Source organism: Cherax quadricarinatus, unplaced genomic scaffold (genome assembly GCF_038502225.1).
Source record: "Cherax quadricarinatus isolate ZL_2023a unplaced genomic scaffold, ASM3850222v1 Contig18, whole genome shotgun sequence".
Classification (NCBI taxonomy): Eukaryota; Metazoa; Arthropoda; class Malacostraca; order Decapoda; family Parastacidae; genus Cherax; species Cherax quadricarinatus.
Genome location: NW_027195044.1, coordinates 75001 through 97876, shown reverse-complemented (window position 1 = coordinate 97876; position 22876 = coordinate 75001). Strand labels below are relative to the sequence as shown.

General features: G+C 45.2%; 1 protein-coding gene across 1 annotated transcript in view; it reads left to right on the top strand.

Annotated features, from left to right (window-relative positions):
• The first annotated feature begins 430 nt into the window (after positions 1–430).
• LOC138851145 (exonuclease 3'-5' domain-containing protein 2-like) overlaps positions 431–22876 on the top strand; it is an 83416-nt gene continuing 60970 nt past the window's right edge. Inside the window, exons 1-2 of the mRNA XM_070079796.1 lie at positions 431–539; positions 717–996. Coding sequence (XP_069935897.1) covers positions 431–539; positions 717–996 — 389 coding nt within the window. The remainder of the gene's footprint in view (positions 540–716; positions 997–22876) is intronic.

The following is a 22876-nucleotide window of genomic DNA, read 5'->3' as shown; positions in this document are numbered from 1 at the left end:
CAGGGGGAATAGCGGGAGCTGGACTTACCCTACCTTAACAAGTAGCCGGCAATGAAACTATTGTTACTATATACTCCCTCGCTACTCCTATCTATTGAACTTTTCCCTCACATGCACATATTCCATAATTTTTATTTTTACTTCTCTTGCAGTATATTAATAATTATTTTAAATATTTCTACGGTTTCCTTCCACAGAGCAATTTTCTTTCTCATTCCTTGTTCATTTTGTTTTTAAAACCAACTCAAGATCTAAGTATCGCCTCTCAATGTCTTCACTCTATCTCCCGTTCCCACTATCTTCCCTTTCTTTCTAAAGAAAAGTGGCAGTACGCTGAGATCAATGGTTCAGTACGCCGAGGTCAGTGATTACGTGAGGTAATACCTGTCCTAAGCTCTCTCGAAGTTAGTGTGCGGTGTTGCCGAGCACCATGGCTTGTTGTAGTGTTTTAAAATCTCAAGTTAAAGTATTAAAGAAGGAGGTTCTACTTCTTCAGGAGGAAAATAGGAAGCTGAAGCTTCACCTAGATTGGTTTGAGAGTGAGTGTGAGATGGATGGAGCTGGTAAGGAGGAAATGGTCACCAGCAGTGAGAGTGGCAGTCGCTTTAAGTGGCAAGTGGTTCACAATTCAGGATGAACGAAGATAAGGTGGATTAATAGAGAAGATGTGAAGGTAGAAAATCGATTCTCTGTTTTCCTGGATGAGTGTGCTTCAGTTGTTAGTGAGGTTAAAGGTATCACTGACTACCCTGCTAATCAAGATATGAATATTCTAATTGTCGGAGATTCTCACATAAGATATACGGACCGTGCTTTTTGTGACAGAGATAGGAAGGTCAGACAGAGGGTGTGCCTTCCAGGAGCTGGTGTTGGTGACACAGTCAACAGTTTAGATAATATTATGTCAGGTAATGGGAACAAGCCCATTATCTGTCTTAGTGCTGGGGGTAATGACATTGGGAAGGGCAAGAGACAGGTGCTACTGGATAAGTACAGGTCAGTCAAAGAAGTAGTCAGGTCTAAGGGAGGGATCCCAATCATATGTAGCATCTTGCCTAGAAAGGGAGTAGCCAATGAATGAATGTCTAGGGCAATTGGTATAAATTGCTGGCTAGACAGGTACTGCAAGGAACTTGCAATCCCTTTCATTGACAACTGGGACAAATTCTATGGCAAATGTGATAGGTATGCAAGGGATGGGATTCATCTCTCTGGGGCTAGAGTGGTTGCATTAGTCAGTTTGATTGAGGGGGTAATTGATGATTTGTCTAGGACTTTAAACTGATAACAGCATATGCTCTTCGGCGTGTCAGCGTGCCTCGTTGTGCTCCGTGTTTTCACATGTTTTCACGGTCGCTCTTACGTGCTAGAACTTTAATTTGTGCCATCAGTTCTATACGATACATCCCTCTAGCGCCTGGAACCAATCTTGGGCGGAAAACATTATATACTGAGTCAAAAAAGGAGAATTAGTGTGCACCACCTAGCAGAGTTTACTGTCAGAGGGGAATCATAGGCCTGTGTCCCGTGTGAAAAAATAATAATAATTGAACTTTTCTTGTCAGAGGAAAGAAAGTCTCCCTGATAACATTGTGTATACAGAGTGTTATAGTCTATACTACAGTGGCTACCTAGTATATAGATGATAAAGGCTAAAGTGTCATTTGAAAACAGGTGAATTTGTAAATGAAGTGATAAGCCTATAGAGGCAGGTGCCAGAAGTCGCCAGAAACTTACCACAGAGGTCAGCTGTTTTAATAATCTTCCTGGCCTGCTAGTGTACTCGCATATAATCTAGTGATACCAGTGATTAGCTGAATACAGCGTTGTAGTAGCAACTAACCAGTATTATAATGGTACTTAGTGGAGTGGAGTGACTTTCATTAGTTTCTTTTTTCTTGAAATACCAGACGTTACTGTGAATTTCATATAACCTCTAGTTACCAGCGGTCGCAATATACACAACGAGAAGCAATTATTACTACAGAAAAAGCGTCCTTCCTCCAAAATTTCCACCAGTCAACTATAGTGATAATATAGCATTTATTGTGGTGGAGGCCAAAAAGAAAAACTAGAAAAGCTAGATACAGCGATTGATAAACAAGGATTGAGGCTCGACCGTTCGTTGCTGTAGGAGTTGCCAGCAGTCACCGTTTCTTCAACACGCAAGTTATACTTTTGTATCAATCAAATCACATATTACTCGGGTAGATAATTTCCAGTAGATCCTTCATGTGTTAGCCCAAATCACCGACCAGTATTCTTTAAATAAGTGACCCACTGATCAGATCAGACTGGCTCCGAACCCTCGACTGGTCCGAACCCTTGACCGGTTTCAAACGGATTCGTTGGACAATAAAGCAGACTGTAAACGGATGGGGTTGTAGGCGCCCTTATAAACACAAGCAATAAATATAAAACAGGTAAATTCCAGGAGCGTACTCCGGTAAGCTGTCCTGATATACAAGTACAGTTAGAAATAGAAATACAGATAGCTAGAGCTTTATTTAAGGAGGTTATTAATAGAGTATTCAAGAGGTTGCTAGTAGAATTACAGTAAATCAACCATTCAATTCATTATGAAGCTGTGTGTAGTCTGCAATAAATCAAACAAATGGGCTTCCACATGGATAAATTGTCATTTTTGTGGAAATTGGTGTCACGCCCCTTGTGCAGATATCCAAGAACTCGCTACAAGCAGTATTAAAACAGGGAAGTGTTTTTGGGTATGCCCAAAGGAGATAAATCTGTGGACTAAAATCACAAGGGTATTAAAAGAGGATAACATCAAAGCTGCTTTCATAGACAACCTGGAAGCTTTCTACAACAGATGGGAACATAAAAAGTCTGGGCTGAATGGTACTGCCCTTGATACTGGCCATGTAGTCAGAAACTGTAAGGCTGGAGGTGATGTCCTGGTAGTCAGTAAATGTGGGGCTGATAGTGCTGTCCTGGGAGACAGTAATGGTGAAGCTGGAGGTGCTGTCCTGGGAGACAGTAATGGTGAAACTGGAGGTGCTGTCCTGGGAGACAGTAATGGTGAAGCTGGAGGTGCTGTCCTGGGAGACAGTAATGGTGAAGCTGGAGATTTTGTCCAGGTAGTCGGGAATTATACGCAGGAAGGAATGCATATAAATGACCTCATAGGGGACAGGAGCCGTAGTGGGGAAACAAGTGTAGTCAAAGATAAGATAAAACCAATATTGCAAACTAGAAATACAACAGGAAATAGCAAACAAGAGGACTCCACTAGCAATAGTGAGGATATATTACCAAAAACAACTGGTGGGAGCTCCATTGTTGGTGCTAGGGAGGATAGGAATAAGACAGGTAAACATGCACCAACAGGGAATGCAGTCACAGAAACCCAAGGCAAATGGAAACCAAGCCTGTGCACATACTATGCACTTGGTATCTGCAGATATGGGAAATCTGGAAAAACAGATGGGACGTGCAACTATGACCACCCTAGAAAATGCTGTGCCCATATGACAACAGGAAAATGCAAACTCCCTTCCTGTAAGCTTTTTCACCCTGAAATGTGTACCTCCTCAGTACAGGAAAGACTGTGCTATAACTTAAATTGCCAGGCACACCATCTATAGGGGACAAAAAGATACAAAACATCCAGGCCATGGGAAAACCTGGGTAGCCACAGCCACTCAAGAGGGAGAGGCTTTTTAGTGCCAGGAAGGAAAAAAAACTGGCAGGAAATGGCAGAAATTGTACACCAAATCCAGTCATTCCTGGAGTGGAATCACAGTCGATGGCCTCCACTCCAAACCAACAGATACAGATACTAATGCCGGAAAAAAAATCCCCCCCCCCAGTACCAACAATACCACCAGTCCGATGACATTCTTCTTTGCAAATATACAGGGTCTAAAGCCAGCAACAAACAAGCCTTCGACAAGTGTGACCATGGTGTAATAGCGCACAAAATGCGTGCTAAAGGAATAACAGGAAAAGTCGGTCGATGGATCTATAATTTCCTCACTAACAGAACACAGAGAGTAGTAGTCAACAGAGTAAAGTCCGAGGCAGCCACGGTGAAAAGCTCTGTTCCACAAGGCACAGTACTCGCTCCCATCTTGTTCCTCATCCTCATATCTGACATAGACAAGGATGTCAGCCACAGCACCGTGTCTTCCTTTGCAGATGACACCCGAATCTGCATGACAGTGTCTTCAATTGCAGACACTGCAAGGCTCCAGGCGGACATCAACCAAATCTTTCAGTGGGCTGCAGAAAACAATATGAAGTTCAACGATGAGAAATTTCAATTACTCAGATATGGTAAACACGAGGAAATTAAATCTTTATCAGAGTACAAAACAAATTCTGGCCACAAAATAGAGCGAAACACCAACGTCAAAGACCTGGGAGTGATCATGTCGGAGGATCTCACCTTCAAGGACCATAACATTGCATCAATCGCATCTGCTAGAAAAATGACAGGATGGATAATGAGAACCTTCAAAACGAGGGAGGCCAAGCCCATGATGACACTCTTCAGGTCACTTGTTCTATCTAGGCTGGAATATTGCTGCTCACTAACAGCACCGTTCAAGGCAGGTGAAATTGCTGACCTAGAAAATGTACAGAGAACCTTCACGGCGCGCATAACGGAGATAAAACACCTCAATTACTGGGAGCGCTTAAGGTTCCTGAACCTGTATTCTCTGGAACGCAGGCGGGAGAGATACATGATTATATACACCTGGAAAATCCTAGAGGGACTAGTACCGAACTTGCACACGAAAATCACTCACTACGAAAGCAAAAGACTTGGCAGACGATGCAACATCCCCCCAATGAAAAGCAGGGGTGTCACTAGCACGTTAAGAGACCATACAATAAGTGTCATGGGCCCGAGACTGTTCAACTGCCTCCCAGCATACATAAGGGGGATTACCAACAGACCCCTGGCAGTCTTCAAGCTGGCACTGGACAAGCACCTAAAGTCGGTTCTTGATCAGCCGGGCTGTGGCTCGTACGTTGGTTTGCGTGCAGCCAGCAGTAACAGCCTAGTTGATCAGGCTCTGATCCACCAGGAGGCCTGGTCACAGACCGGGCCGCGGGGGCGTTGACCCCCGGAACTCTCGCCAGGTAAACTCCAGGATAGATTATAGAAGAATGGGTGTTTGTGGGAAATAATCAGTCTGCAGTATTAGGATTGAAAACAGCAGATATTACTGAAATATCTCAGGGACAATAAACATACTACTATACAAATAGCAGGAGTCTAAAAAATAAGATAGATGAGCTGAGATTACTTGCAAGTGCAGGTAAAATAGATATTATTGCTATAACAGAGGCATGGTTCAACCTGAAAGATAGACAAATGCCTTCTGAATGCTACAAGGTTATAAACTATTCCACACTGATAGGGTCAATAGGAAAGGAGCTGGAGTAGCGATGTATGTCAGAGACAATTTAAATTGTTGTCATAGACATGATATAAGATTAGAAACATCGTGCACAGAATCTGTTTGGCTACAGTTTCTTGAGGGTCGTGACAAATTAATTTTGGGTGTGATTTATAGGCCCCCAAACCTTGATAGGGAGTGCAGTAAGCTGCTATAGGACGAAATTCATAAGGCGTTTAGATATGAAAATGTTGTGTTAATGGGGGTTTTTAACTTTAGACAAACTGATTGGAACAATGTGACAGGAAATCTTGAGTCTAGTGACTTTCTTGATACAGTTCACGATTGCTTTTTAAAACAGTTTGTGACAGAACCAACTAGAGGAAACAATCTGCTTGACTTGGTTCTTGCCAACTAAGAATCACTAGTTAATAATCTTGAGATTAATGATGAGCTTGGGGAAAGCAAGCACAAATCACTTTCTTTCAATATATCATGGAATTACCCAGAAAACTGCAATCAAATCTCTGTCCCAGACTTTTGCTTGGCCGATTTCATGGGACGGAGAAATTACCTGGGTGGGATAAATTGGGGTGACCTGACTATGGGTAAGGTAGGTGGTCTTGGCTGCCAATATGATAATTTTCAGAGCATAGTTCTAGCTGCTCAGACAACTTTTGTTCCGAGTAGGGAAATTAGATCTATCAAAATTGATCCCAAATGGATAAACAATAGATTAAAACATCTCATTGGTCAAAAGAGAGGCATATATAGGCGCATCAAAAGAGAGAAATAAAAAAAGGAATAAGAAAAGCAAAAAGGAATTATGAGGCTAAGGTCGCAAGGGATTCGAAGACTAACCCAAAAGTTTTTTTTTTTCACGTATACAGAAGTAAGTTTAGGGACAAGATAGGCCCACTTAAGAGTAATTCAGGTCAGATCACTGACATTGATAGGGATATGTGTGAAAATTTCAATTCTTACGTCCTCTCAGTTTTTACCCAAGAAAATACTAGCAAAATTGTGGTAACTAGTGATATGGTCCTCAGACAAATAGAGAAATTAAAACCTAACAAATTCCCAGGCCATGATGAACTGTTTGCAAGGGTGTTAAGGGAATGTGAAGAGGAACTTAGCATACCTTAGGCTAATCTTTTCAAGATATCACTACAAACTGGCATAGTGCCTGATAAGTGAAAAATGGCAAATGTAATACCTATTTACAAGGCAGGTGACAGGTCCTTGGCTTCGAACTATAGACCAATAAGCCTTACCTCTATAGTGGGAAAATTTATGGAATTAATAATTGCCGAAACAATTCGGAGCCATCTTGATAGGCATAAATTGATTAAGGAATCTCAATCCGGCTTTACAAAGGAGCGTTCCTGTCTTTCGAATTTACAAACTTTTTTCACTAAGGTGTTAGAGGAGGTAGATCATTGTAATGAATATGATATTATGTATATGGACTTCAGTAAGGCTTTCGATAGAGTTCCACATCAGAGGCTATTGAGGAAACTTTAAGCACACGGAATAGCAGGAGAATTTTTTTTCCTGGGTAGAAGCATGGTTGACAAATAGGCAGCAGAGAGTTTGCATAAATGGGGAGAAATCAGAATGGGGGCACGTCACAAGCGGTGTTCCAAAGAGGTCATTGTTGGGCCTGTTGTTGTTGTTGTTGACAATTTACATAAATGACATAGATGAGAGAATAAATAGCGACATAAGCAAATTTACTGATGACACCAAAATAGGCCATCCAGTTCATTCTAATGAGGACACTAGAGCACTCCAGGATGATTTGAATAGACTGATGCAATGGTCAGAGAAGTGGCAGATGCAGTTTAATGTAGATAAATGCAAAGTTCTAAATGTTGGACAGGAAAATAACCATGCCACATATAAACTAAATAATGCAGATCTTAATACTTCCGATTGCGAAAAGGATTTAGGAGTTCTGGATAGCAGTAATCTAAAACCAAGACAACAGTCCATTAGTGTTCGCAATATAGCTAACAGAATCCTTGGCTTCATATCAAGAAGTATAAATAATAGAAGTCCTCAGGTTGTTCTTCAACTCTATATATCCTGGTTTGGCCTTATTTAGATTATGCTGCACAATTCTGGTCATCATATTACAGAATGGATTTAAATGCTCTGGAAAACGTACAGAGGAGGATGACAAAGTTGGTCCCATGTATCAGAAATCTTCCCTATGAGGATAGACTGAGGGCCCTGAATCTGCACTCTCTAGAAAGGCGTAGAATTAGGGGGGATATGATCGAGGTGTATAAATGGAAAACAGGAATAAATAAAGGGGATGTAAATAGCATGCTGAAAATTTCCAGCCAAGACAGGACTCGCAGCAATGGTTTCAAGATGGAAAAGCTCAGATTCAGGGAGGATATAAGAAACCACTGATTTGGTAATATAGTTGTGGATGAGCGGAACAAACTCCCGAGTACAGTTACAGGGGCTAAGACCTTGTGTAGTTTTAAAAATTGGTAAGATAAATACATGAGTTGGTGAGGGTACGTGTGAGTTGGACCTGACTCGTGCTACTAAGTCTGATGCCGTGCTCCTTCCTTAAGTGGAAGGGACCTGACTAGTTGAGTCATTGGGCTAAGCCGAAGGGTGACACGGACTTGCTTCGCATGGGTCAGCAGGCCTGCTGCAGTGTTCCTTCTTACTTATGTTCTTATTGAGTCCTATTAATTTTATTTTCCATTTTCTTTACCTGTTGGTTCTCAACAGTTGAGTGTTTAAGTTCTTGTATTTTAGCCAAGGTAAGTGATGGAGGGAGTGTCAGTTAATATCCTTGGTCGATATTCTGATAACACTCAGTTTGTTGAACATCGACTTCTAATACCAGTAAGTGAATAGTATCGAACCCTTTGATTAGTGTGTGTGTACTCACCAAGTTGTACTCACCTAGTTGTACTCACCTAGTTGTACTCACCTAGTTGTACTCACCTAGTTGTACTCACCTAGTTGTACTCACCTAGTTGAGGTTGCAGGGGTCGATTCCTAGCTCCTGACCCCGCCTCTTCATTGGTCGCTACTAGGTCACTCTCCCTGAACCGTGAGCTTTATCATACCTCTGCTTAAAGCTATGTATGGATCCTGCCTCCACTACATCACTTCCCAAACTATTCCACTTCCTGACTACTCTGTGGCTGAAGAAATACTTCCTAACATCCCTGTGATTCATCTGTGTCTTCAGCTTCCAACTGTGTCCCCTTGTTACTGTGTCCAATCTCTGGAACATCCTGTCTTTGTCCACCTTGTCAATTCCTCTCAGTATTTTGTATGTCGTTATCATGTCCCCCCTATCTCTCCTGTCCTCCAGTGTCGTCCGGTTGATTTCCCTTAACCTCTTCTCGTAGGACGTACCTCTTAGCTCTGGAACTAGTGTTGTTGCAAACCTTTGCACTTTCTCTAGTTTCTTTACGTGCTTGGCTAGGTGTGGGTTCCAAACTGGTGCCGCATACTCCAATATGGGCCTAACGTACACGGTGTACAGGGTCCTGAATGATTCCTTATTAAGATGTCGGAATGCTGTTCTGAGGTTTTCTAGGCGCCCATACGCTGCAGCAGTTATTTGGTTGATGTGCACTTCAGGAGATGTGCCTGGTGTTATACTCACCCCAAGATCTTTTTCCTTGAGTGAGGTTTGTAGTCTCTGGCCCCCTAGACTGTACTCCGTCTGCGGTCTTTTTTGCCCTTCCTCAATCTTCATGACTTTGCACTTGGTGGGGTTGAACTCCAGGAGTCAATTGCTGGACCAGGTCTGCAGCCTGTCCAGATCCCTTTGTAGTTGTGTGTGTGTGTGTGTGTGTGTGTGTGTGTGTGTGTGTGTGTGTGTACTCACCTATTTGTACTCACCTAATTGTGGTTGCCAAGGTCGAGACTCAGCTAATGGTCCCGCCTCTTCACTGATCGCTTCTAGGTCCTCTCTCTCTCTGCTCCAGAAGCAGAGAGAGAGTAGGTTAATGCCTCCACTACATCACTTGCCAGACTTTTCCACTTTCTGACAACTCTATAATTAAAGAAATACTTCCTAATATCTCTTTGACTCATCTGAGTCTTCACCTTCCTACTGTGACCCCTTGTTTCTGTGTCCCCTCTCTGGAACATCCTGTCTCCGTCCACCTTATCTATTCCTCTCAGTAGTTTGAATGTCGTTATCATGTCTTCCCTAACCCTCCTGTCCTTCAGTGTCGTCAGGCCGATTTCCCTTAACCTTTCTTCGTATGACATTCTCCTTAGCTCTGGAACTAGCCTTGTTGCAAACCTTTGCACTTTCTCTAATTTCTTGACGTGCTTGACCAGGTGTGGGTTCCAAATTGGTGCTGCATACTCCAGTATGGGTCTGACGCACACGATGTACAGAGTCTTGAACTATTCCTTACTGAGGTATCGGAACGCTATTCTCAAGTTTTCCAGGCGCCTATATGCTGCAGCAGTTATCTGGTTGATGTGCGCTTCAGGAGATGTGCTCGGTATTATACTCACCCCAAGATCTTTTTCTTGGGTGAGGTTTGCTGTCTTTGGCCACCTAGCCTATACTCTGTCTGCGGTCTTCTTTGCCCTTCCCAGATCTTCATGACTTTGCTTTTGGCGGGGTTAAATTCGTGGCGCCAGTTGCTGGACCACGCATCCAGCCTGTTTAGGTCTCTTTATAGTCCTGCCTGATACCCATCTGATTTAATTCTCCTCATGAACTTCACATCATCTGCGAACAGGAACACTTCTGAGTCTAACCCTTCCATCATGTCATTCACATATATTAAAAATAGCACTGGTCCTAGGACTGACCCCTGTGGAACCCTGCTCGTCACATGCCTCCACTGTGATACCTCATCACGTACCACGACTTGTTGTTGCCTCCCTGTCAAGTATTCTCTGATCCATTGCAGTGCCCTTTCTGTTGTACGTGCCTGATCCTCTAGCTTTTACACCAATCTTCTGTGAGGAACTGTGTCGAAGGCCTTCTTGCAGTCCAAGAAAATGAAATCTATGTGCAACTCTTGGGTATCTTTATTGAGGAAACGTTTCGCCACACAGTAGCTTCATCAGTCCATACAAAGGAGAATCTTGAAGAACAGGAGGAGAATGAGGTAATCAGTCCCTCAACCTAGAGTCGATGTGGTCAGTCCATCAATCTTGAATAGAATACGGCATACGTGCGGAGAAGGAGCTTATAAACCTTTGGTAGGAGAGGTCCAGCAGTCATAGGTGGTGTCACATTTGTTCAATGTGGAAGTAGGTCGTGCCCAAGAATTAGACAAACCTGTCAGACACTGCAACTTCTTGGGATCTTAATACTTGGGATTTCTTCGCTTGCCTAATTCTTGGGCACGACCTACTTCCACATTGAACAAATGTGACACCACCTATGACTGCTGTACCTCTCCTACCAAAGGTTTATAAGCTCCTTCTCCGCACGTATGCCGTATTCTATTCAAGATTGATGGACTGACCACATCGACTATACGTTGAGGGACTGATTACCTCATACTCCTCCTGTTCTTCAAGATTCTCCTTTGAAGATTGAGACACTTATGCAGCATATGGGAATCTTTATTCAGGAAACGTTTCGCCACACAGTGGCTTCATCAGTCCAATACAAAGAGGAAGGCGTAAGGAGAGGAGGAGTATGAGGTAATCAGTCCCTCAGCCTGGAGTCGATGTGTTCAGTCCATCAATCTGAACACATCGACTCCAGGCTGAGGGACTGATTACCTCATACTCCTCCTCTCCTTACGCCTTCCTCTTTGTATTGGACTGATGAAGCCACTGTGTGGCGAAACGTTTCCTGAATAAAGATTCCCATATGCTGCATAAGTGTCTCAATCTTCAACTTGTCGGTTTTTCAAACCATTAATCACAAGATTCTCCTTTGTATGGACTGATGAAGCCACTGTGTGACGAAACGTTTCCTCAATAAAGATACCCAAGAGTTGCACATGTGTCTAATTTATCAACATGTCGGTTCTCTGAACCATCCATCTACAAAATGAAATCTACCCACCCATCTCTCTCTCTCTCGTGTCTTACTTCCGTTTCCTTGTCATAAAACTCCAGTAGGTTTGTGACACAGGATTTGCCTTCCATGAATCCATGCTGGTTGCCGTTTATAAACTGGTTCCATTCTAGGTGCTCCACCACTATCCTCCTGTGTGTGTACTCACCTAGTTGAGGTTGCGGGGGTCGAGTCCGAGCTCCTGGCCTGTGTGTCTATGTGTGTGTGTGTGTGTGTGTGTGTGTGTGTGTGTGTGTGTGTGTGTGTGTGTGTGTGTGTGCTTGTACTCACCTATTTGTGGTTGTAAGGGTTGATTCACGGTTCGTTGCCCCTCCTCTTCGCTCGTCGCTACTAGGTTCACTCTCTCCATGCTCTCTCAGCTTTATCGTACCTCTTCTTAAAGCTATGTATGGATTCTCCCTCCGCTACTTCATACTCAAAATTGTTCCACTTCCTGACAACTCTAAAGCCGAAGAAATACTTCCTAACGTTTGAGTTGTTAACTACCAGTTGTGACCGCTTGTTGCTGTGTCCCGATTCGGAAACATTTTGTCCGTCCATCTTTGCCAGTTCTTCTCAATACACGAAGTTATCATGTCCCCCCTATCCTTCCTCTCCTCCAGTGTCGTCATGTTGAGTTCCATTAAACTCTTCTCGTAGGACATACCACTTAATCCCGGGACTAGTCTTGTTGCAAACTTTTGCACTTTCTCCAATTTCTTGACGAGTTTGACCAGGTGTGAGTTCCATACTGAGCCTGATGTACACGGTGTGCAGCGTCATGAAATCCTCCTTACTTAGATGTCGATATGCTATTCTTAGGTTTGCTAGGGGCCAATATGCTGCAGCAGTTATTTGGTTGATTTGTGGCCCAGAAGATATGTTTTGTGTGATGCTCACACCAAGATTCTCTCCAATGAGTGAGTTTCGCAACCTTTGATCCCCTAGGCAATGCTCCGTCTGAGGTCTTCTTTGTCCTTCCCCAAGCTTCATGATTTTGCATCTGGTGGGTTAAACTCCAGGAACCATTTATCGGACCAGGATTGTATCTTGTCCAGATCCCCTTGTTGACTTGCCTGATACTCGTCCACTCATTAGTTTAATGCTGCCTCTCTGTCTCCTTCATAAAAATTGGGACTATGTTTAATGTATTTGACACCTCAGACAGTTGCTCTGTTTGGAAAGATTTATTGAAGATTGCTCTTAGTGTACACACAGTGCGTCTGCTCCCTCTCTCAGGACCCATGGAGAGATGTTATCTGGGCCCACCAGTGTCGAGATATCTAGTTAACCTAGCAGTTTTTTATCTCCTCCTTAGTTGAGTGCAGTGTGTCCAGTATTTCCTACTGTACCTTACTGCCTCGGTTTGCTGGAAGGCTCTCTGTCCCACTGTGAATATATCTCTAAATATTGTGTGTGTGTGTGTGTGTGTGTGTGTGTGTGTGTGTGTGTGTGTGTGTGTGTGTGTGTGTGTGTGTGTGTGTGTGAGTGTGTGTGTGTGTGTGTGTGTGTGTGTGTGTGTGTGTGTGTGTGTGTGTGTGTGTGTGTGTGTGTATGTGTGTACTCACCTATTTGTACTCACCTATTTGTGGTTGCAGGGGTCGAGTCTTAGCTCCTGGCCCCGCCTCTTCACCGGTTGCTACTGGGCCCTCTCTCTCCCCGCTCCATGAGCTTTATCAAACCTCGTCTTAAAACTGTGTATGGTTCCTGCCTCCACTACGTCATTTTCTAGGCTATTCCACTGCCTTACAACTCTATGACTGAAGAAATACTTCCTACTATCTCTCTGACTCATTTGTGTCTTCAACTTCCAATTGTGTCCTCTTGTTTCTGTGTCCCCTCCCTGGAACATCCTGTCTTTGTCCACCTTGTCTATTCCACGCAGTATTTTATATGTCGTTATCATGTCTCCCCTGACCCTCCTGTCCTCCAGTGTCGTCAGGCCGATTTCCCTTAATCTTTCTTCATAGGACATTCCCCTTAGCTCTGGAACTAACCTTGTCGCAAACCTTTGTACTTTCTCTAGTTTCTTGACGTGCTTTATCAAGTGCGGGTTCCAAACAGGTGCTGCATACTCCAGTATGGGCCTGACATACACGGTGTACAGTGTCTTGAATGATTCCTTACTAAGGTATCGGAATGCTGTTCTCAGGTTTGCCAGGCGCCCATATGCTGCAGCAGTTATCTGATTGATGTGTGCTTCCGGAGACATGCTCGGTGTTATACTCACCCCAAGATCTTTCTCCTTGAGTGAGGTTTGCAGTCTTTGGCCACCTAGCCTATACTCTGTCTGTGGTCTTCTGTGCCCTTCCCCTATCTTCATGACTTTGCATTTGGCAGGATTAAATTCGAGAAGCCATTTGCTGGACCAGGTGTCCAGTCTGTCCAGGTCTCTTTGAAGTCCTGCCTGGTCCTCATCAGATTTAATTCTCCTCATTAACTTCACATCATCTGCAAACAGGGACACTTCTGAGTCTAACCCTTCCATCATGTCGTTCACATATACCAAAAATAGCATTGGTCCTAGGACCGACCCCTGTGGGACCCCGCTCTTCACAGGTGCCCACTGTGATACATCATTACGTAGTGTGTGTGTGTATGTGTGTGTGTGTGTGTGTGTGTGTGTGTGTGTGTGTGTGTGTGTGTGTGTGTGTGTGTGTATGTGTGTGTGTGTGTGTGTGTGTGTGTGTGTGTGTGTGTGTGTGTGTGTGTGTGTGTGTATGTGTGTGTGTGTGTGTATGTGTGTGTGTGTGTATATGTGTGTGTGTGTGTGTGTGTGTGTGTATGTGTGTGTATATGTGTGTGTGTGTGTGTGTATGTGTGTGTCTATGTGTGTGTGTGTGTGTATGTGTGTGTGTGTGTGTGTGTGTGTGTGTGTGTGTGTGTGTGTGTGTGTGTGTGTGTGTGTGTGTGTGTGTGTGTGTGTGTGTGTCTGTGTGTCTGTGTGTGTGTGTGTGTGTCTGTGTGTGTGTGTGTGTGTGTGTGTATGTGTGTGTGTGTGTGTGTGTGTGTGTGTGTGTGTACACCTAACTGTGGTTGCAGGGGTCGATTCATAACTCCTGGCCCTGCCTCATCACTGGTCGCTACTAGGTCACTCCTTGCTTCATGAGCTTAATCATACCTTTTCTTAAAGCTATGTATGGTACCTGCCTCACCTACCTCACTTTCCAGACCATTCCACTTACTGACGACTCTGTGACTAAAGAAATACTCCCTAACATCCCTGTGACTCATCTGAGTCTTCAGTTTCCAATTGTGACTCCTTGTTGCTGTGTCCCATCTCTGGAACATCCTGTCTCTGTGCTCTTTGTGCACCTTGTCGATTCCTCTCAGTATTTTATATGTCGTTATCATGTCGTCCCTGTCCCTCCTGTCCTTCAGTGTCGTCAGGTCGAGTTTCCTTAACCTCTCCTCGTAGGATATGTCCTTTAGCTCCGGGACTAGTCTCGTTGCAAGCCTTCGTACTTTCTCTAGTTTCCTGAAGTGCTTGGCTAGATGAAGGTTCCAAACTGGAGCTGCATTCTCCAATCTGGGCTCGACGTACGCGGTGTACAGGGTCATGAACGACTCTTTACTGAAATGTCTGACTGCTGTTCTTAGGTTCGCTAGTCGCCAATATGCTGAAGCAGTTATTCGGTTAATGCACGCCTCAGATGTGCTCGGTATTATACGCACTCCAAGATCTTTTTCCTTGAACGAGATTTGTAGTCTTTGGCCCCCTAGACCGTACTCTGTCAGCGGACTTTTTTTGCCCTTCCCCGATATTCATGACTTTGCACTTGGTGGGGTTGAACTCCAGGAGCCAGTTGCTAGACCAGGCCCGCAGTCCGTCAAGGTCCCTCTGCTGTATTGCCTTATCCTCCTTCGACTGAATTCTCCTCATTAACTTCATATCGTCTGCAAACAGGGACACTACTGAGTCTATTCCTTCAGTCATGTCATTTACATATGCCAGAAAGAGCACCGGTCCTAGGACTAACCTCTGTGGAACCCCACTCATCACAGGCGCCCACTCTGACACCTCATATCATACCATTACTCGCTGCTGCCTTCTCGTCAGGCATTCTCTGATCCGTTGCAGTGCCTTCCCTGATATACCTGCTTGGTCCTCCAGCCTTTGCACTAAACTCTTGTTTGGAATTGTGTCACAAGCCTTCTTACAGTCCAAGAAAACACAATCTACCCACGATTAGGTGAATACACACACACACACACATATACACACATGTACACACACACCTAATCTTACTCTCCTAATTGTGGTTTCAGGGGTCAAGTCAGAGCTGCTGGCCCTGCCTCATCACTAGTCGCTACTAGGTCACTCTCTCCCTGCTCCGTGAGCTTTATCGTCTCTCTTCTTAAAGCTATGTATGGGTCGTGTCTCCACTACATCACTCTCCAGACTATTGTGTGTGTGTGTGTGTGTGTTAATTACCATTTGGTCCTAGGCACATTGTGTGTACTCACCTAATTGTACTCACCTAATTGTGGTTGCAGGGGTCGAGACTCAGCTCCTGGCCCCGCCTCTTCACTGATCGCTACTAGGTCCTCTCCCTCTCTGCTTCCTGAGCTCTGTCATACCTCTTCTTAAAAGTATGTATGGTTCCTGCCTCCACTACTTCACTTGCTAGGCTATTCCACTTCCTGACGACTCTATGACTGAAGAAATACTTCCTAACGTCCCTGTGACTCGTCTGAGTCTTCAGCTTCCAGTTGTGACCCCTTGTTTCTATGTCCCATCTCTGGAAAATCCTATCTCTGTCCACCTTGTCTATTCCCCGCAGTATCTTGTATGTCGTTATCATGTCTCCCCTGACCCTTCTGTCCTCCAGTGTCGTCAGTCCGATTTCCTTCAACCTTTCCTCGTACGACATTCCCCTGAGCTCTGGGACTAGCCTTGTTGCAAACCTTTGTACTTTCTCTAACTTCTTGACGTGCTTGACCAGGTGTGGGTTCCAGACTGATGCTGCATACTCCAGTATGGGCCTAACATACACAGTGTACAGTGTCTTGAACGATTCCTTATTAAGGTATCGGAACGCTATTCTCAGGTTTGCCAGGCGCCCGTATGCTGCAGCAGTTATTTGGTTGATGTGTGCCTCCGGTGACGTGCTCGGTGTTATGGTCACCCCAAGGTCTTTCTCCCTGGGTGAGGTCTGTAGTCTTTGTCCACCTAGCCTATACTCTGCCTGCAGTCTTCTTTCTCACTCCCCAATCTTCATGACTTTGCATTTGGCAGGATTGAATTCGAGAAGCCAGTTTCTGGACCACATGTCCAGCCTGTCCAGGTCTCTTTGCAGTCCTGCCTCATCCTCATCCGATTTAATTCTTCCCATCAACTTCACATCATCTGCGAATAGGGTCACTTCAGAGTCTATTCCTTCCATCATGTCGTTCGCATATATCAAAAATAGCACTGGTCCTAGAACTGACCCCTGTGGGAAACCGCTCGTCACAGGCGCCCAGTGTGATACCTCTCAACGTACCATGACTCGTTGCTGCCTCCCTGTCAGGTATTCCCTGATCCATTGCAATGCCCTCCCTGTTATATGCGCCTGATCCTCCAGCTTCTACACTAATCTCTTGTGGGGAACTGTGTCAAAGGCCTTCCTGCAGTCTAGGAAAACGCAATCAACCCACCCCTCTCTCTCGTGTCTTACTTCTGTTACCTTGTCATAAAACTCCAGGAGGTTTGTGACACAGGATTTGCCTTCCATGAACCCATGCTGGCTTTCATTTATAATCTTGGTCCGTTCCAGGTGTGTGTGTGTGTGTGTGTGTGTGTGTGTGTGTGTGTATGTGTGTGTATGTGTACTCACCTAGTTGTACTCACCTAGTTGAGGTTGCGGGGGTCGAGTCCGAGCTCCTGGCCCCGCCTCTTCACTGATCGCTACTAGGTCACTCTCCCTGAGCCGTGAGCTTTATCATACCTCTGCTTAAAGCTATGTATGGATCCTGCCTCCACTACATCGCTTCCCAAACTATTCCACTTACTGACTACTCTGTGGCTGAAGAAATACTTCCTAACATCCCTGTGATTCATCTGTGTCTTCAGCTTCCAACTGTGTCCCCTTGTTACTGTGTCCAATCTCTGGAACATCCTGTCTTTGTCCACCTTGTCAATTCCTCTCAGTATTTTGTATGTCGTTATCATGTCCCCCCTATCTCTCCTGTCCTCCAGTGTCGTCAGGTTGATTTCCCTTAACCTCTCCTCGTAGGACATACCTCTTAGCTCTGGGACTAGTCTTGTTGCAAACCTTTGCACTTTCTCTAGTTTCTTCACGTGCTTGGCTAGGTGTGGGTTCCAAACTGGTGCCGCATACTCCAATATGGGCCTAACATACACGGTGTACAGGGTCCTGAATGATTCCTTATTAAGATGTCGGAATGCTGTTCTGAGGTTTGCTAGGCGCCCATATGCTGCAGCAGTTATTTGGTTGATGTGCGCTTCAGGAGATGTGCCTGGTGTTATACTCACCCCAAGATCTTTTTCCTTGAGTGAGGTTTGTAGTCTCTGACCCCCTAGACTGTACTCCGTCTGCGGCCTTCTTTGCCCTTCCCCAATCTTCATGACTTTGCACTTGGTGGGATTGAACTCCAGGAGCCAATTGCTGGACCAGGTCTGCAGCCTGTCCAGATCCCTTTGTAGTTCTGCCTGGTCTTCGATCGAGTGAACTCTTCTCATCAACTTCACGTCATCTGCAAACAGGGACACCTCAGAGTCTATTCCTTCCGTGATGTCGTTCACAAATACCAGAAACAGCACTGGTCCTAGGACTGACCCCTGCGGGACCCCGCTGGTCACAGGTGCCCACTCTGACACCTCGCCACGTACCATGACTCGCTGCTGTCTTCCTGACAAGTATTCCCTGATCCATTGAAGTGCCTTCCCTGTTATCCCTGCTTGGTCCTCCAGTTTTTGCACCAATCTCTTGTGTGGAACTGTGTCAAACGCCTTCTTGCAGTCCAAGAAAATGCAATCCACCCATCCCTCTCTCTCTTGTCTTACTGCTGTCACCATGTCATAGAACTCCAGTAGGTTTGTGACACAGGATTTCCCGTCCCTGAAACCATGTTGGCTGCTGTTGATGAGATCATTCCTTTCTAGGTGTTCCACCACTCTTCTCCTGATAATCTTCTCCATGATTTTGCATACTATACATGTCAGTGACACTGGTCTGTAGTTTAATGCTTCATGTCTGTCTCCTTTTTTAAAGATTGGGACTACATTTGCTGTCTTCCATGCCTCAGGCAATCTCCCTGTTTCGATAGATGTATTGAATATTGTTGTTAGGGGTACACATAGCGCCTCTGCTCCCTCTCTCATGGGGAGATGTTATCTGGCCCCATTGCCTTTGAGGTATCTAGCTCACTCAGAAGCCTCTTCACTTCTTCCTCGGTTGTGTGCACTGTGTCCAGCACTTGGTGGTGTGCCCCACCTCTCCGTCTTTCTGGAGTCCCTTCTGTCTCCTCTGTGAACACTTCTTTGAATCTCTTGTTGAGTTCTTCACATACTTCACGGTCATTTCTTGTTGTCTCTCCTCCTTCCTTCCTTAGCCTGATTACCTGGTCCTTGACTGTTGTTTTCTTCCTGATGTGGCTGTACAACAGTTTCGGGTCAGATTTGGCTTTCGCTGCTATGTCATTTTCATATTGTCTTTGGGCCTCCCTTCTTATCTGTGCATATTCGTTTCTGGCTCTACGACTGTTCTCCTTATTCTCCTGGGTCCTTTGCCTTCTATATTTCTTCCATTCCCTAGCACACTTGGTTTTTGCCTCCCTGCACCTTTGGGTAAACCATGGGCTCATCCTGGCTTTTTCATTAATCCTGTTACCCTTGGGTACAAACCTCTCCTCAGCCTCCTTGCATTTTGTTGCTACATATTCCATCATCTCATTAACTGGCTTCCCTGCCAGTTCTCTGTCCCACTGAACCCCGTTCAGGTAGTTCCTCATTCCTGTGTAGTCCCCTTTCTTGTAGTTTGGCTTCATTCGTCCTGGCCTTCCTGCTTCTCCCTCCACTTGTAGCTCTGTGTATTCGAAGCTTAAAACCACATGGTCACTGGCCCCAAGGGGTCTTTCATATGTGATGTCCTCGATATCTGCACTACTCAAGGTGAATACTAAGTCCAGCCTTGCTGGTTCATCCTCTCCTCTCTCTCTTGTAGTGTCCCTTACGTGTTGGCACATGAAGTTTTCCAGTACCACCTCCATCATCTTAGCCCTCCATGTATCTTGGCCCCCATGTGGGTCCAAGTTCTCCCAATCGATCTCCTTGTGGTTAAAGTCACCCATGATCAGGAGCTTTGCCCTGCATGCATGAGCTCTTCTGGCCACTCTAGCCAGTGTGTCAACCATCGCTCTATTGCTCTCGTCGTACTCTTGCCTTGGCCTCCTGCTGTTCTGTGGTGGGTTATACATCACTGCTATTACCACCTTGGGACCTCCAGAGTGAAGTGTTCCCACTATGTAATCACTTTCTTCTCCGCTGTCTCCTCTCTCCAGCTCATCAAAATTCCAGCGATTTTTGATCAGCAACGCCACTCCTCCACCCCCCCCTGTTCCCTCTGTCTTTCCTCAGGATTTGGTATCCCGTTGGAAAGATGGCATCTGTTATCATACCTGTAAGCTTGGTTTCTGTGAGAGCTATGATGTCCGGTGATGCTTCTTTGACTCTTTCATGCCACTCCTCCCACTTATTTGTTATTCCATCAGCGTTTGTGTACCATACCTTCAGTTTCCTTTCCAACACTGTGGTTTGGGGGGCCTGTGAGGGTGGGAGACCTGGTGGCATACTGTGGGATTCTATAGCTCGGTGTTGGGTGGAGGCTGTGGGTATGGATTGTAGTGTGTGTTGGGATGGTGTGATAGGTTGTATGGTTCTGAGAGTAGTTGTGTGTGTGTGTATGTGTATGAGTGTTTGTGTGTGTGTGTGTATGTGTGTGAATGTGTGTGTATGTGTGTGTATGTGTGTGTGTGTATGTATGTGTGTGTATGTGTGTGTGTATGTGTGTGTGTGTACTCACCTATTTATACTCACCTATTTGTGGTTGCAGGGGTCGAGTCACAGCTCCTGGCCCCGCCTCTTCGCTGATTGCTACTAGGTCCTCTCTCTCCCTGCCCCATGAGCTCTATCATACCTCGCCTTAAAACTATGTATGGTTCCTGTCTCCACCACATCACTTTCTAGGCTATTCCATGGCCTGACTACTCTATGACTGAAGAAATACTTCCTAACATCCCTTTGATTCATCTGAGTCTTCAACTTCCAATTGTGACCTCTTGTGTCTGTGTCCCATCTCTGGAACATCCCGTCTTTGTCCACCTCGTCTATTCCGCGCAGTATTTTATATGTCGTTATCATGTCTCCCCTGACCCTCCTGGCCTCCAGTGTCGTCAGGCCGATTTCCCTCAACCTTTCTTCATAGGACAATCCCCGTAGCTCTGGGACTAGTCTTGTTGCAAACCTTTGCACTTTCTCTAATTTCTTGACGTGCTTGACTAGGTGTGGATTCCAAACTGGTGCTGCATACTCCAGTATGGGCCTGACGTAGATGGTATACAGAGTCTTAAACGAATCCTTACTGAGGTATCGGAACGCTATCCGTAGGTTTGCCAGGCGCCCGTATGCTGCAGCAGTTATCTGATTGATGTGCGCCTCAGGAGATATGCTCGGTGTTATACTCACCCCCAGATCTTTTTCCTTTAGTGAGGTTTGCAGTCTTTGGCCATCTAAACTATATTGTGTCTGCGGTCTTCTTTGCCCTTCACCAATCTTCATGACTTTGCATTTGGCAGAGTTAAATTCAAGGAGCCAGTTGCTGGACCAGGCTTGTAGCCTGTCCAGATCTCTTTGTAGTCCTGCCTGATCCTCGTCCGATTCGATTCTTCTCATTAACTTCACATCGTCTGCAAACAAGGACACTTCTGAGTCTATCCCTTCCGTTATGTCGTTCACGTATACCAAGAACAGCACAGGTCCTAGGACTGACCCCTGTGGAACCCCGCTTGTCACAGGCGCCCACTCTGACACCTCGTCGCGTACCATGACTCGTTGTTTCCTCCCTGTCAGATATTCTCTGATCCATTGCAGTGCCTTTCCTGTTATGTGTGCCTGGTCCTCTAGCTTTTGCAGTAACCTCTTGTGAGGAACTGTGTCGAAAGCCTTCTTGCAGTCCAAAAATACGCAGTCGATCCACCCCTCTCTCTCTTGTCTTACTTCTGTCACCTTGTCATAAAACTCTAGTAGGTTTGTGACACAGGATTTCCCTTCCCTGAAACCGTGCTGGTTGTCAATTATACACTTGTTTCTTTCCAGGTGCCCCACCACTCTCCTCCTGATGATCTTCTCCATGACCTTGCATACTATACACGTTAGAGATACAGGTCTGTAGTTTAGTGCCTCATGTCTGTCTCCCTTTTTAAAAATTGGGACTACATTTGCCATTTTCCATACCTCAGGGAGTTGCCCAGTTTCAAATGATGTGTTGAAGATCTTTGTTAATGGCTCACACAATATCTCTGCTCCCTCTTTAAGGACCCATGGAGAGATGTTGTCTGGTCCCACCGCCTTTGAGGTGTCAAGTTCGCATAGCAGCTTCTTCACCTCCTCCTTGGTTATATGTACCTCATCCAGCACTTGCTGGTGTGCCCCCCTGTTCTGATTTCTTGGAGTCCTACTGGTTTCCACTGTAAATACCTCTTTAAATCTTGTGTTGAGCTCCTGACATACCTCTCGGTCGTTTCTTGTGAATTCCCCATCACCCTTCCTCAGTCTGATTACCTGGTCCTTGACTGTTGTTTTCCTCCTGATGTGGCTGTACAACAGCTTCGGGTCAGTCTTTACTTTTGATGCTATGTCATTTTCATATTGTCTCTGAGCCTCCCTTCTTATCTGTGCATATTCGTTTCTGGCTCTTCGGCTGATTTCTTTATTTTCCTGAGTTCTCTGTCTTCTGTACCTTTTCCATTCTCTAGTACACCTAGTTTTTGCCTCCCTACACCTTTGGGTGAACCAAGGACTCGTTCTGTTCTTCCCATTATTTCTGTTTCCCTTGGGAACAAACCTCTCCTCTGCCTCCTTGCATTTTGTTGCTACATAGTCCATCATTTCTTGTACTGGTTTTCCTGTCAGTTCCCTCTCCCACTGAATGTCTTGAAGGAAGTTCCTCATGCCTGAGTAGTTCCCCCTTTTGTAGTTTGGTTTTTCCCAGCCTATTCCTGCTACTCTCTCCACTTGGAGCTCAACTATGTAGTCGAAGCACAGAACCACATGATCACTAGCTCCCAGGGGCCTTTCATACATGATACCCTCGATGTCCGAACTACTCATGGTGAATACAAGGTCCAACCTTGCTGGTTCATCCTCTCCTCTCTCTCTGGTAGTGTCTCTAACATGTTGATGCATGAGGTTCTCCAGTACCACATCCATCATCTTGGCTCTCCATGTTTCGGGACCCCCATGGGGCTCCAGGTTTTCCCA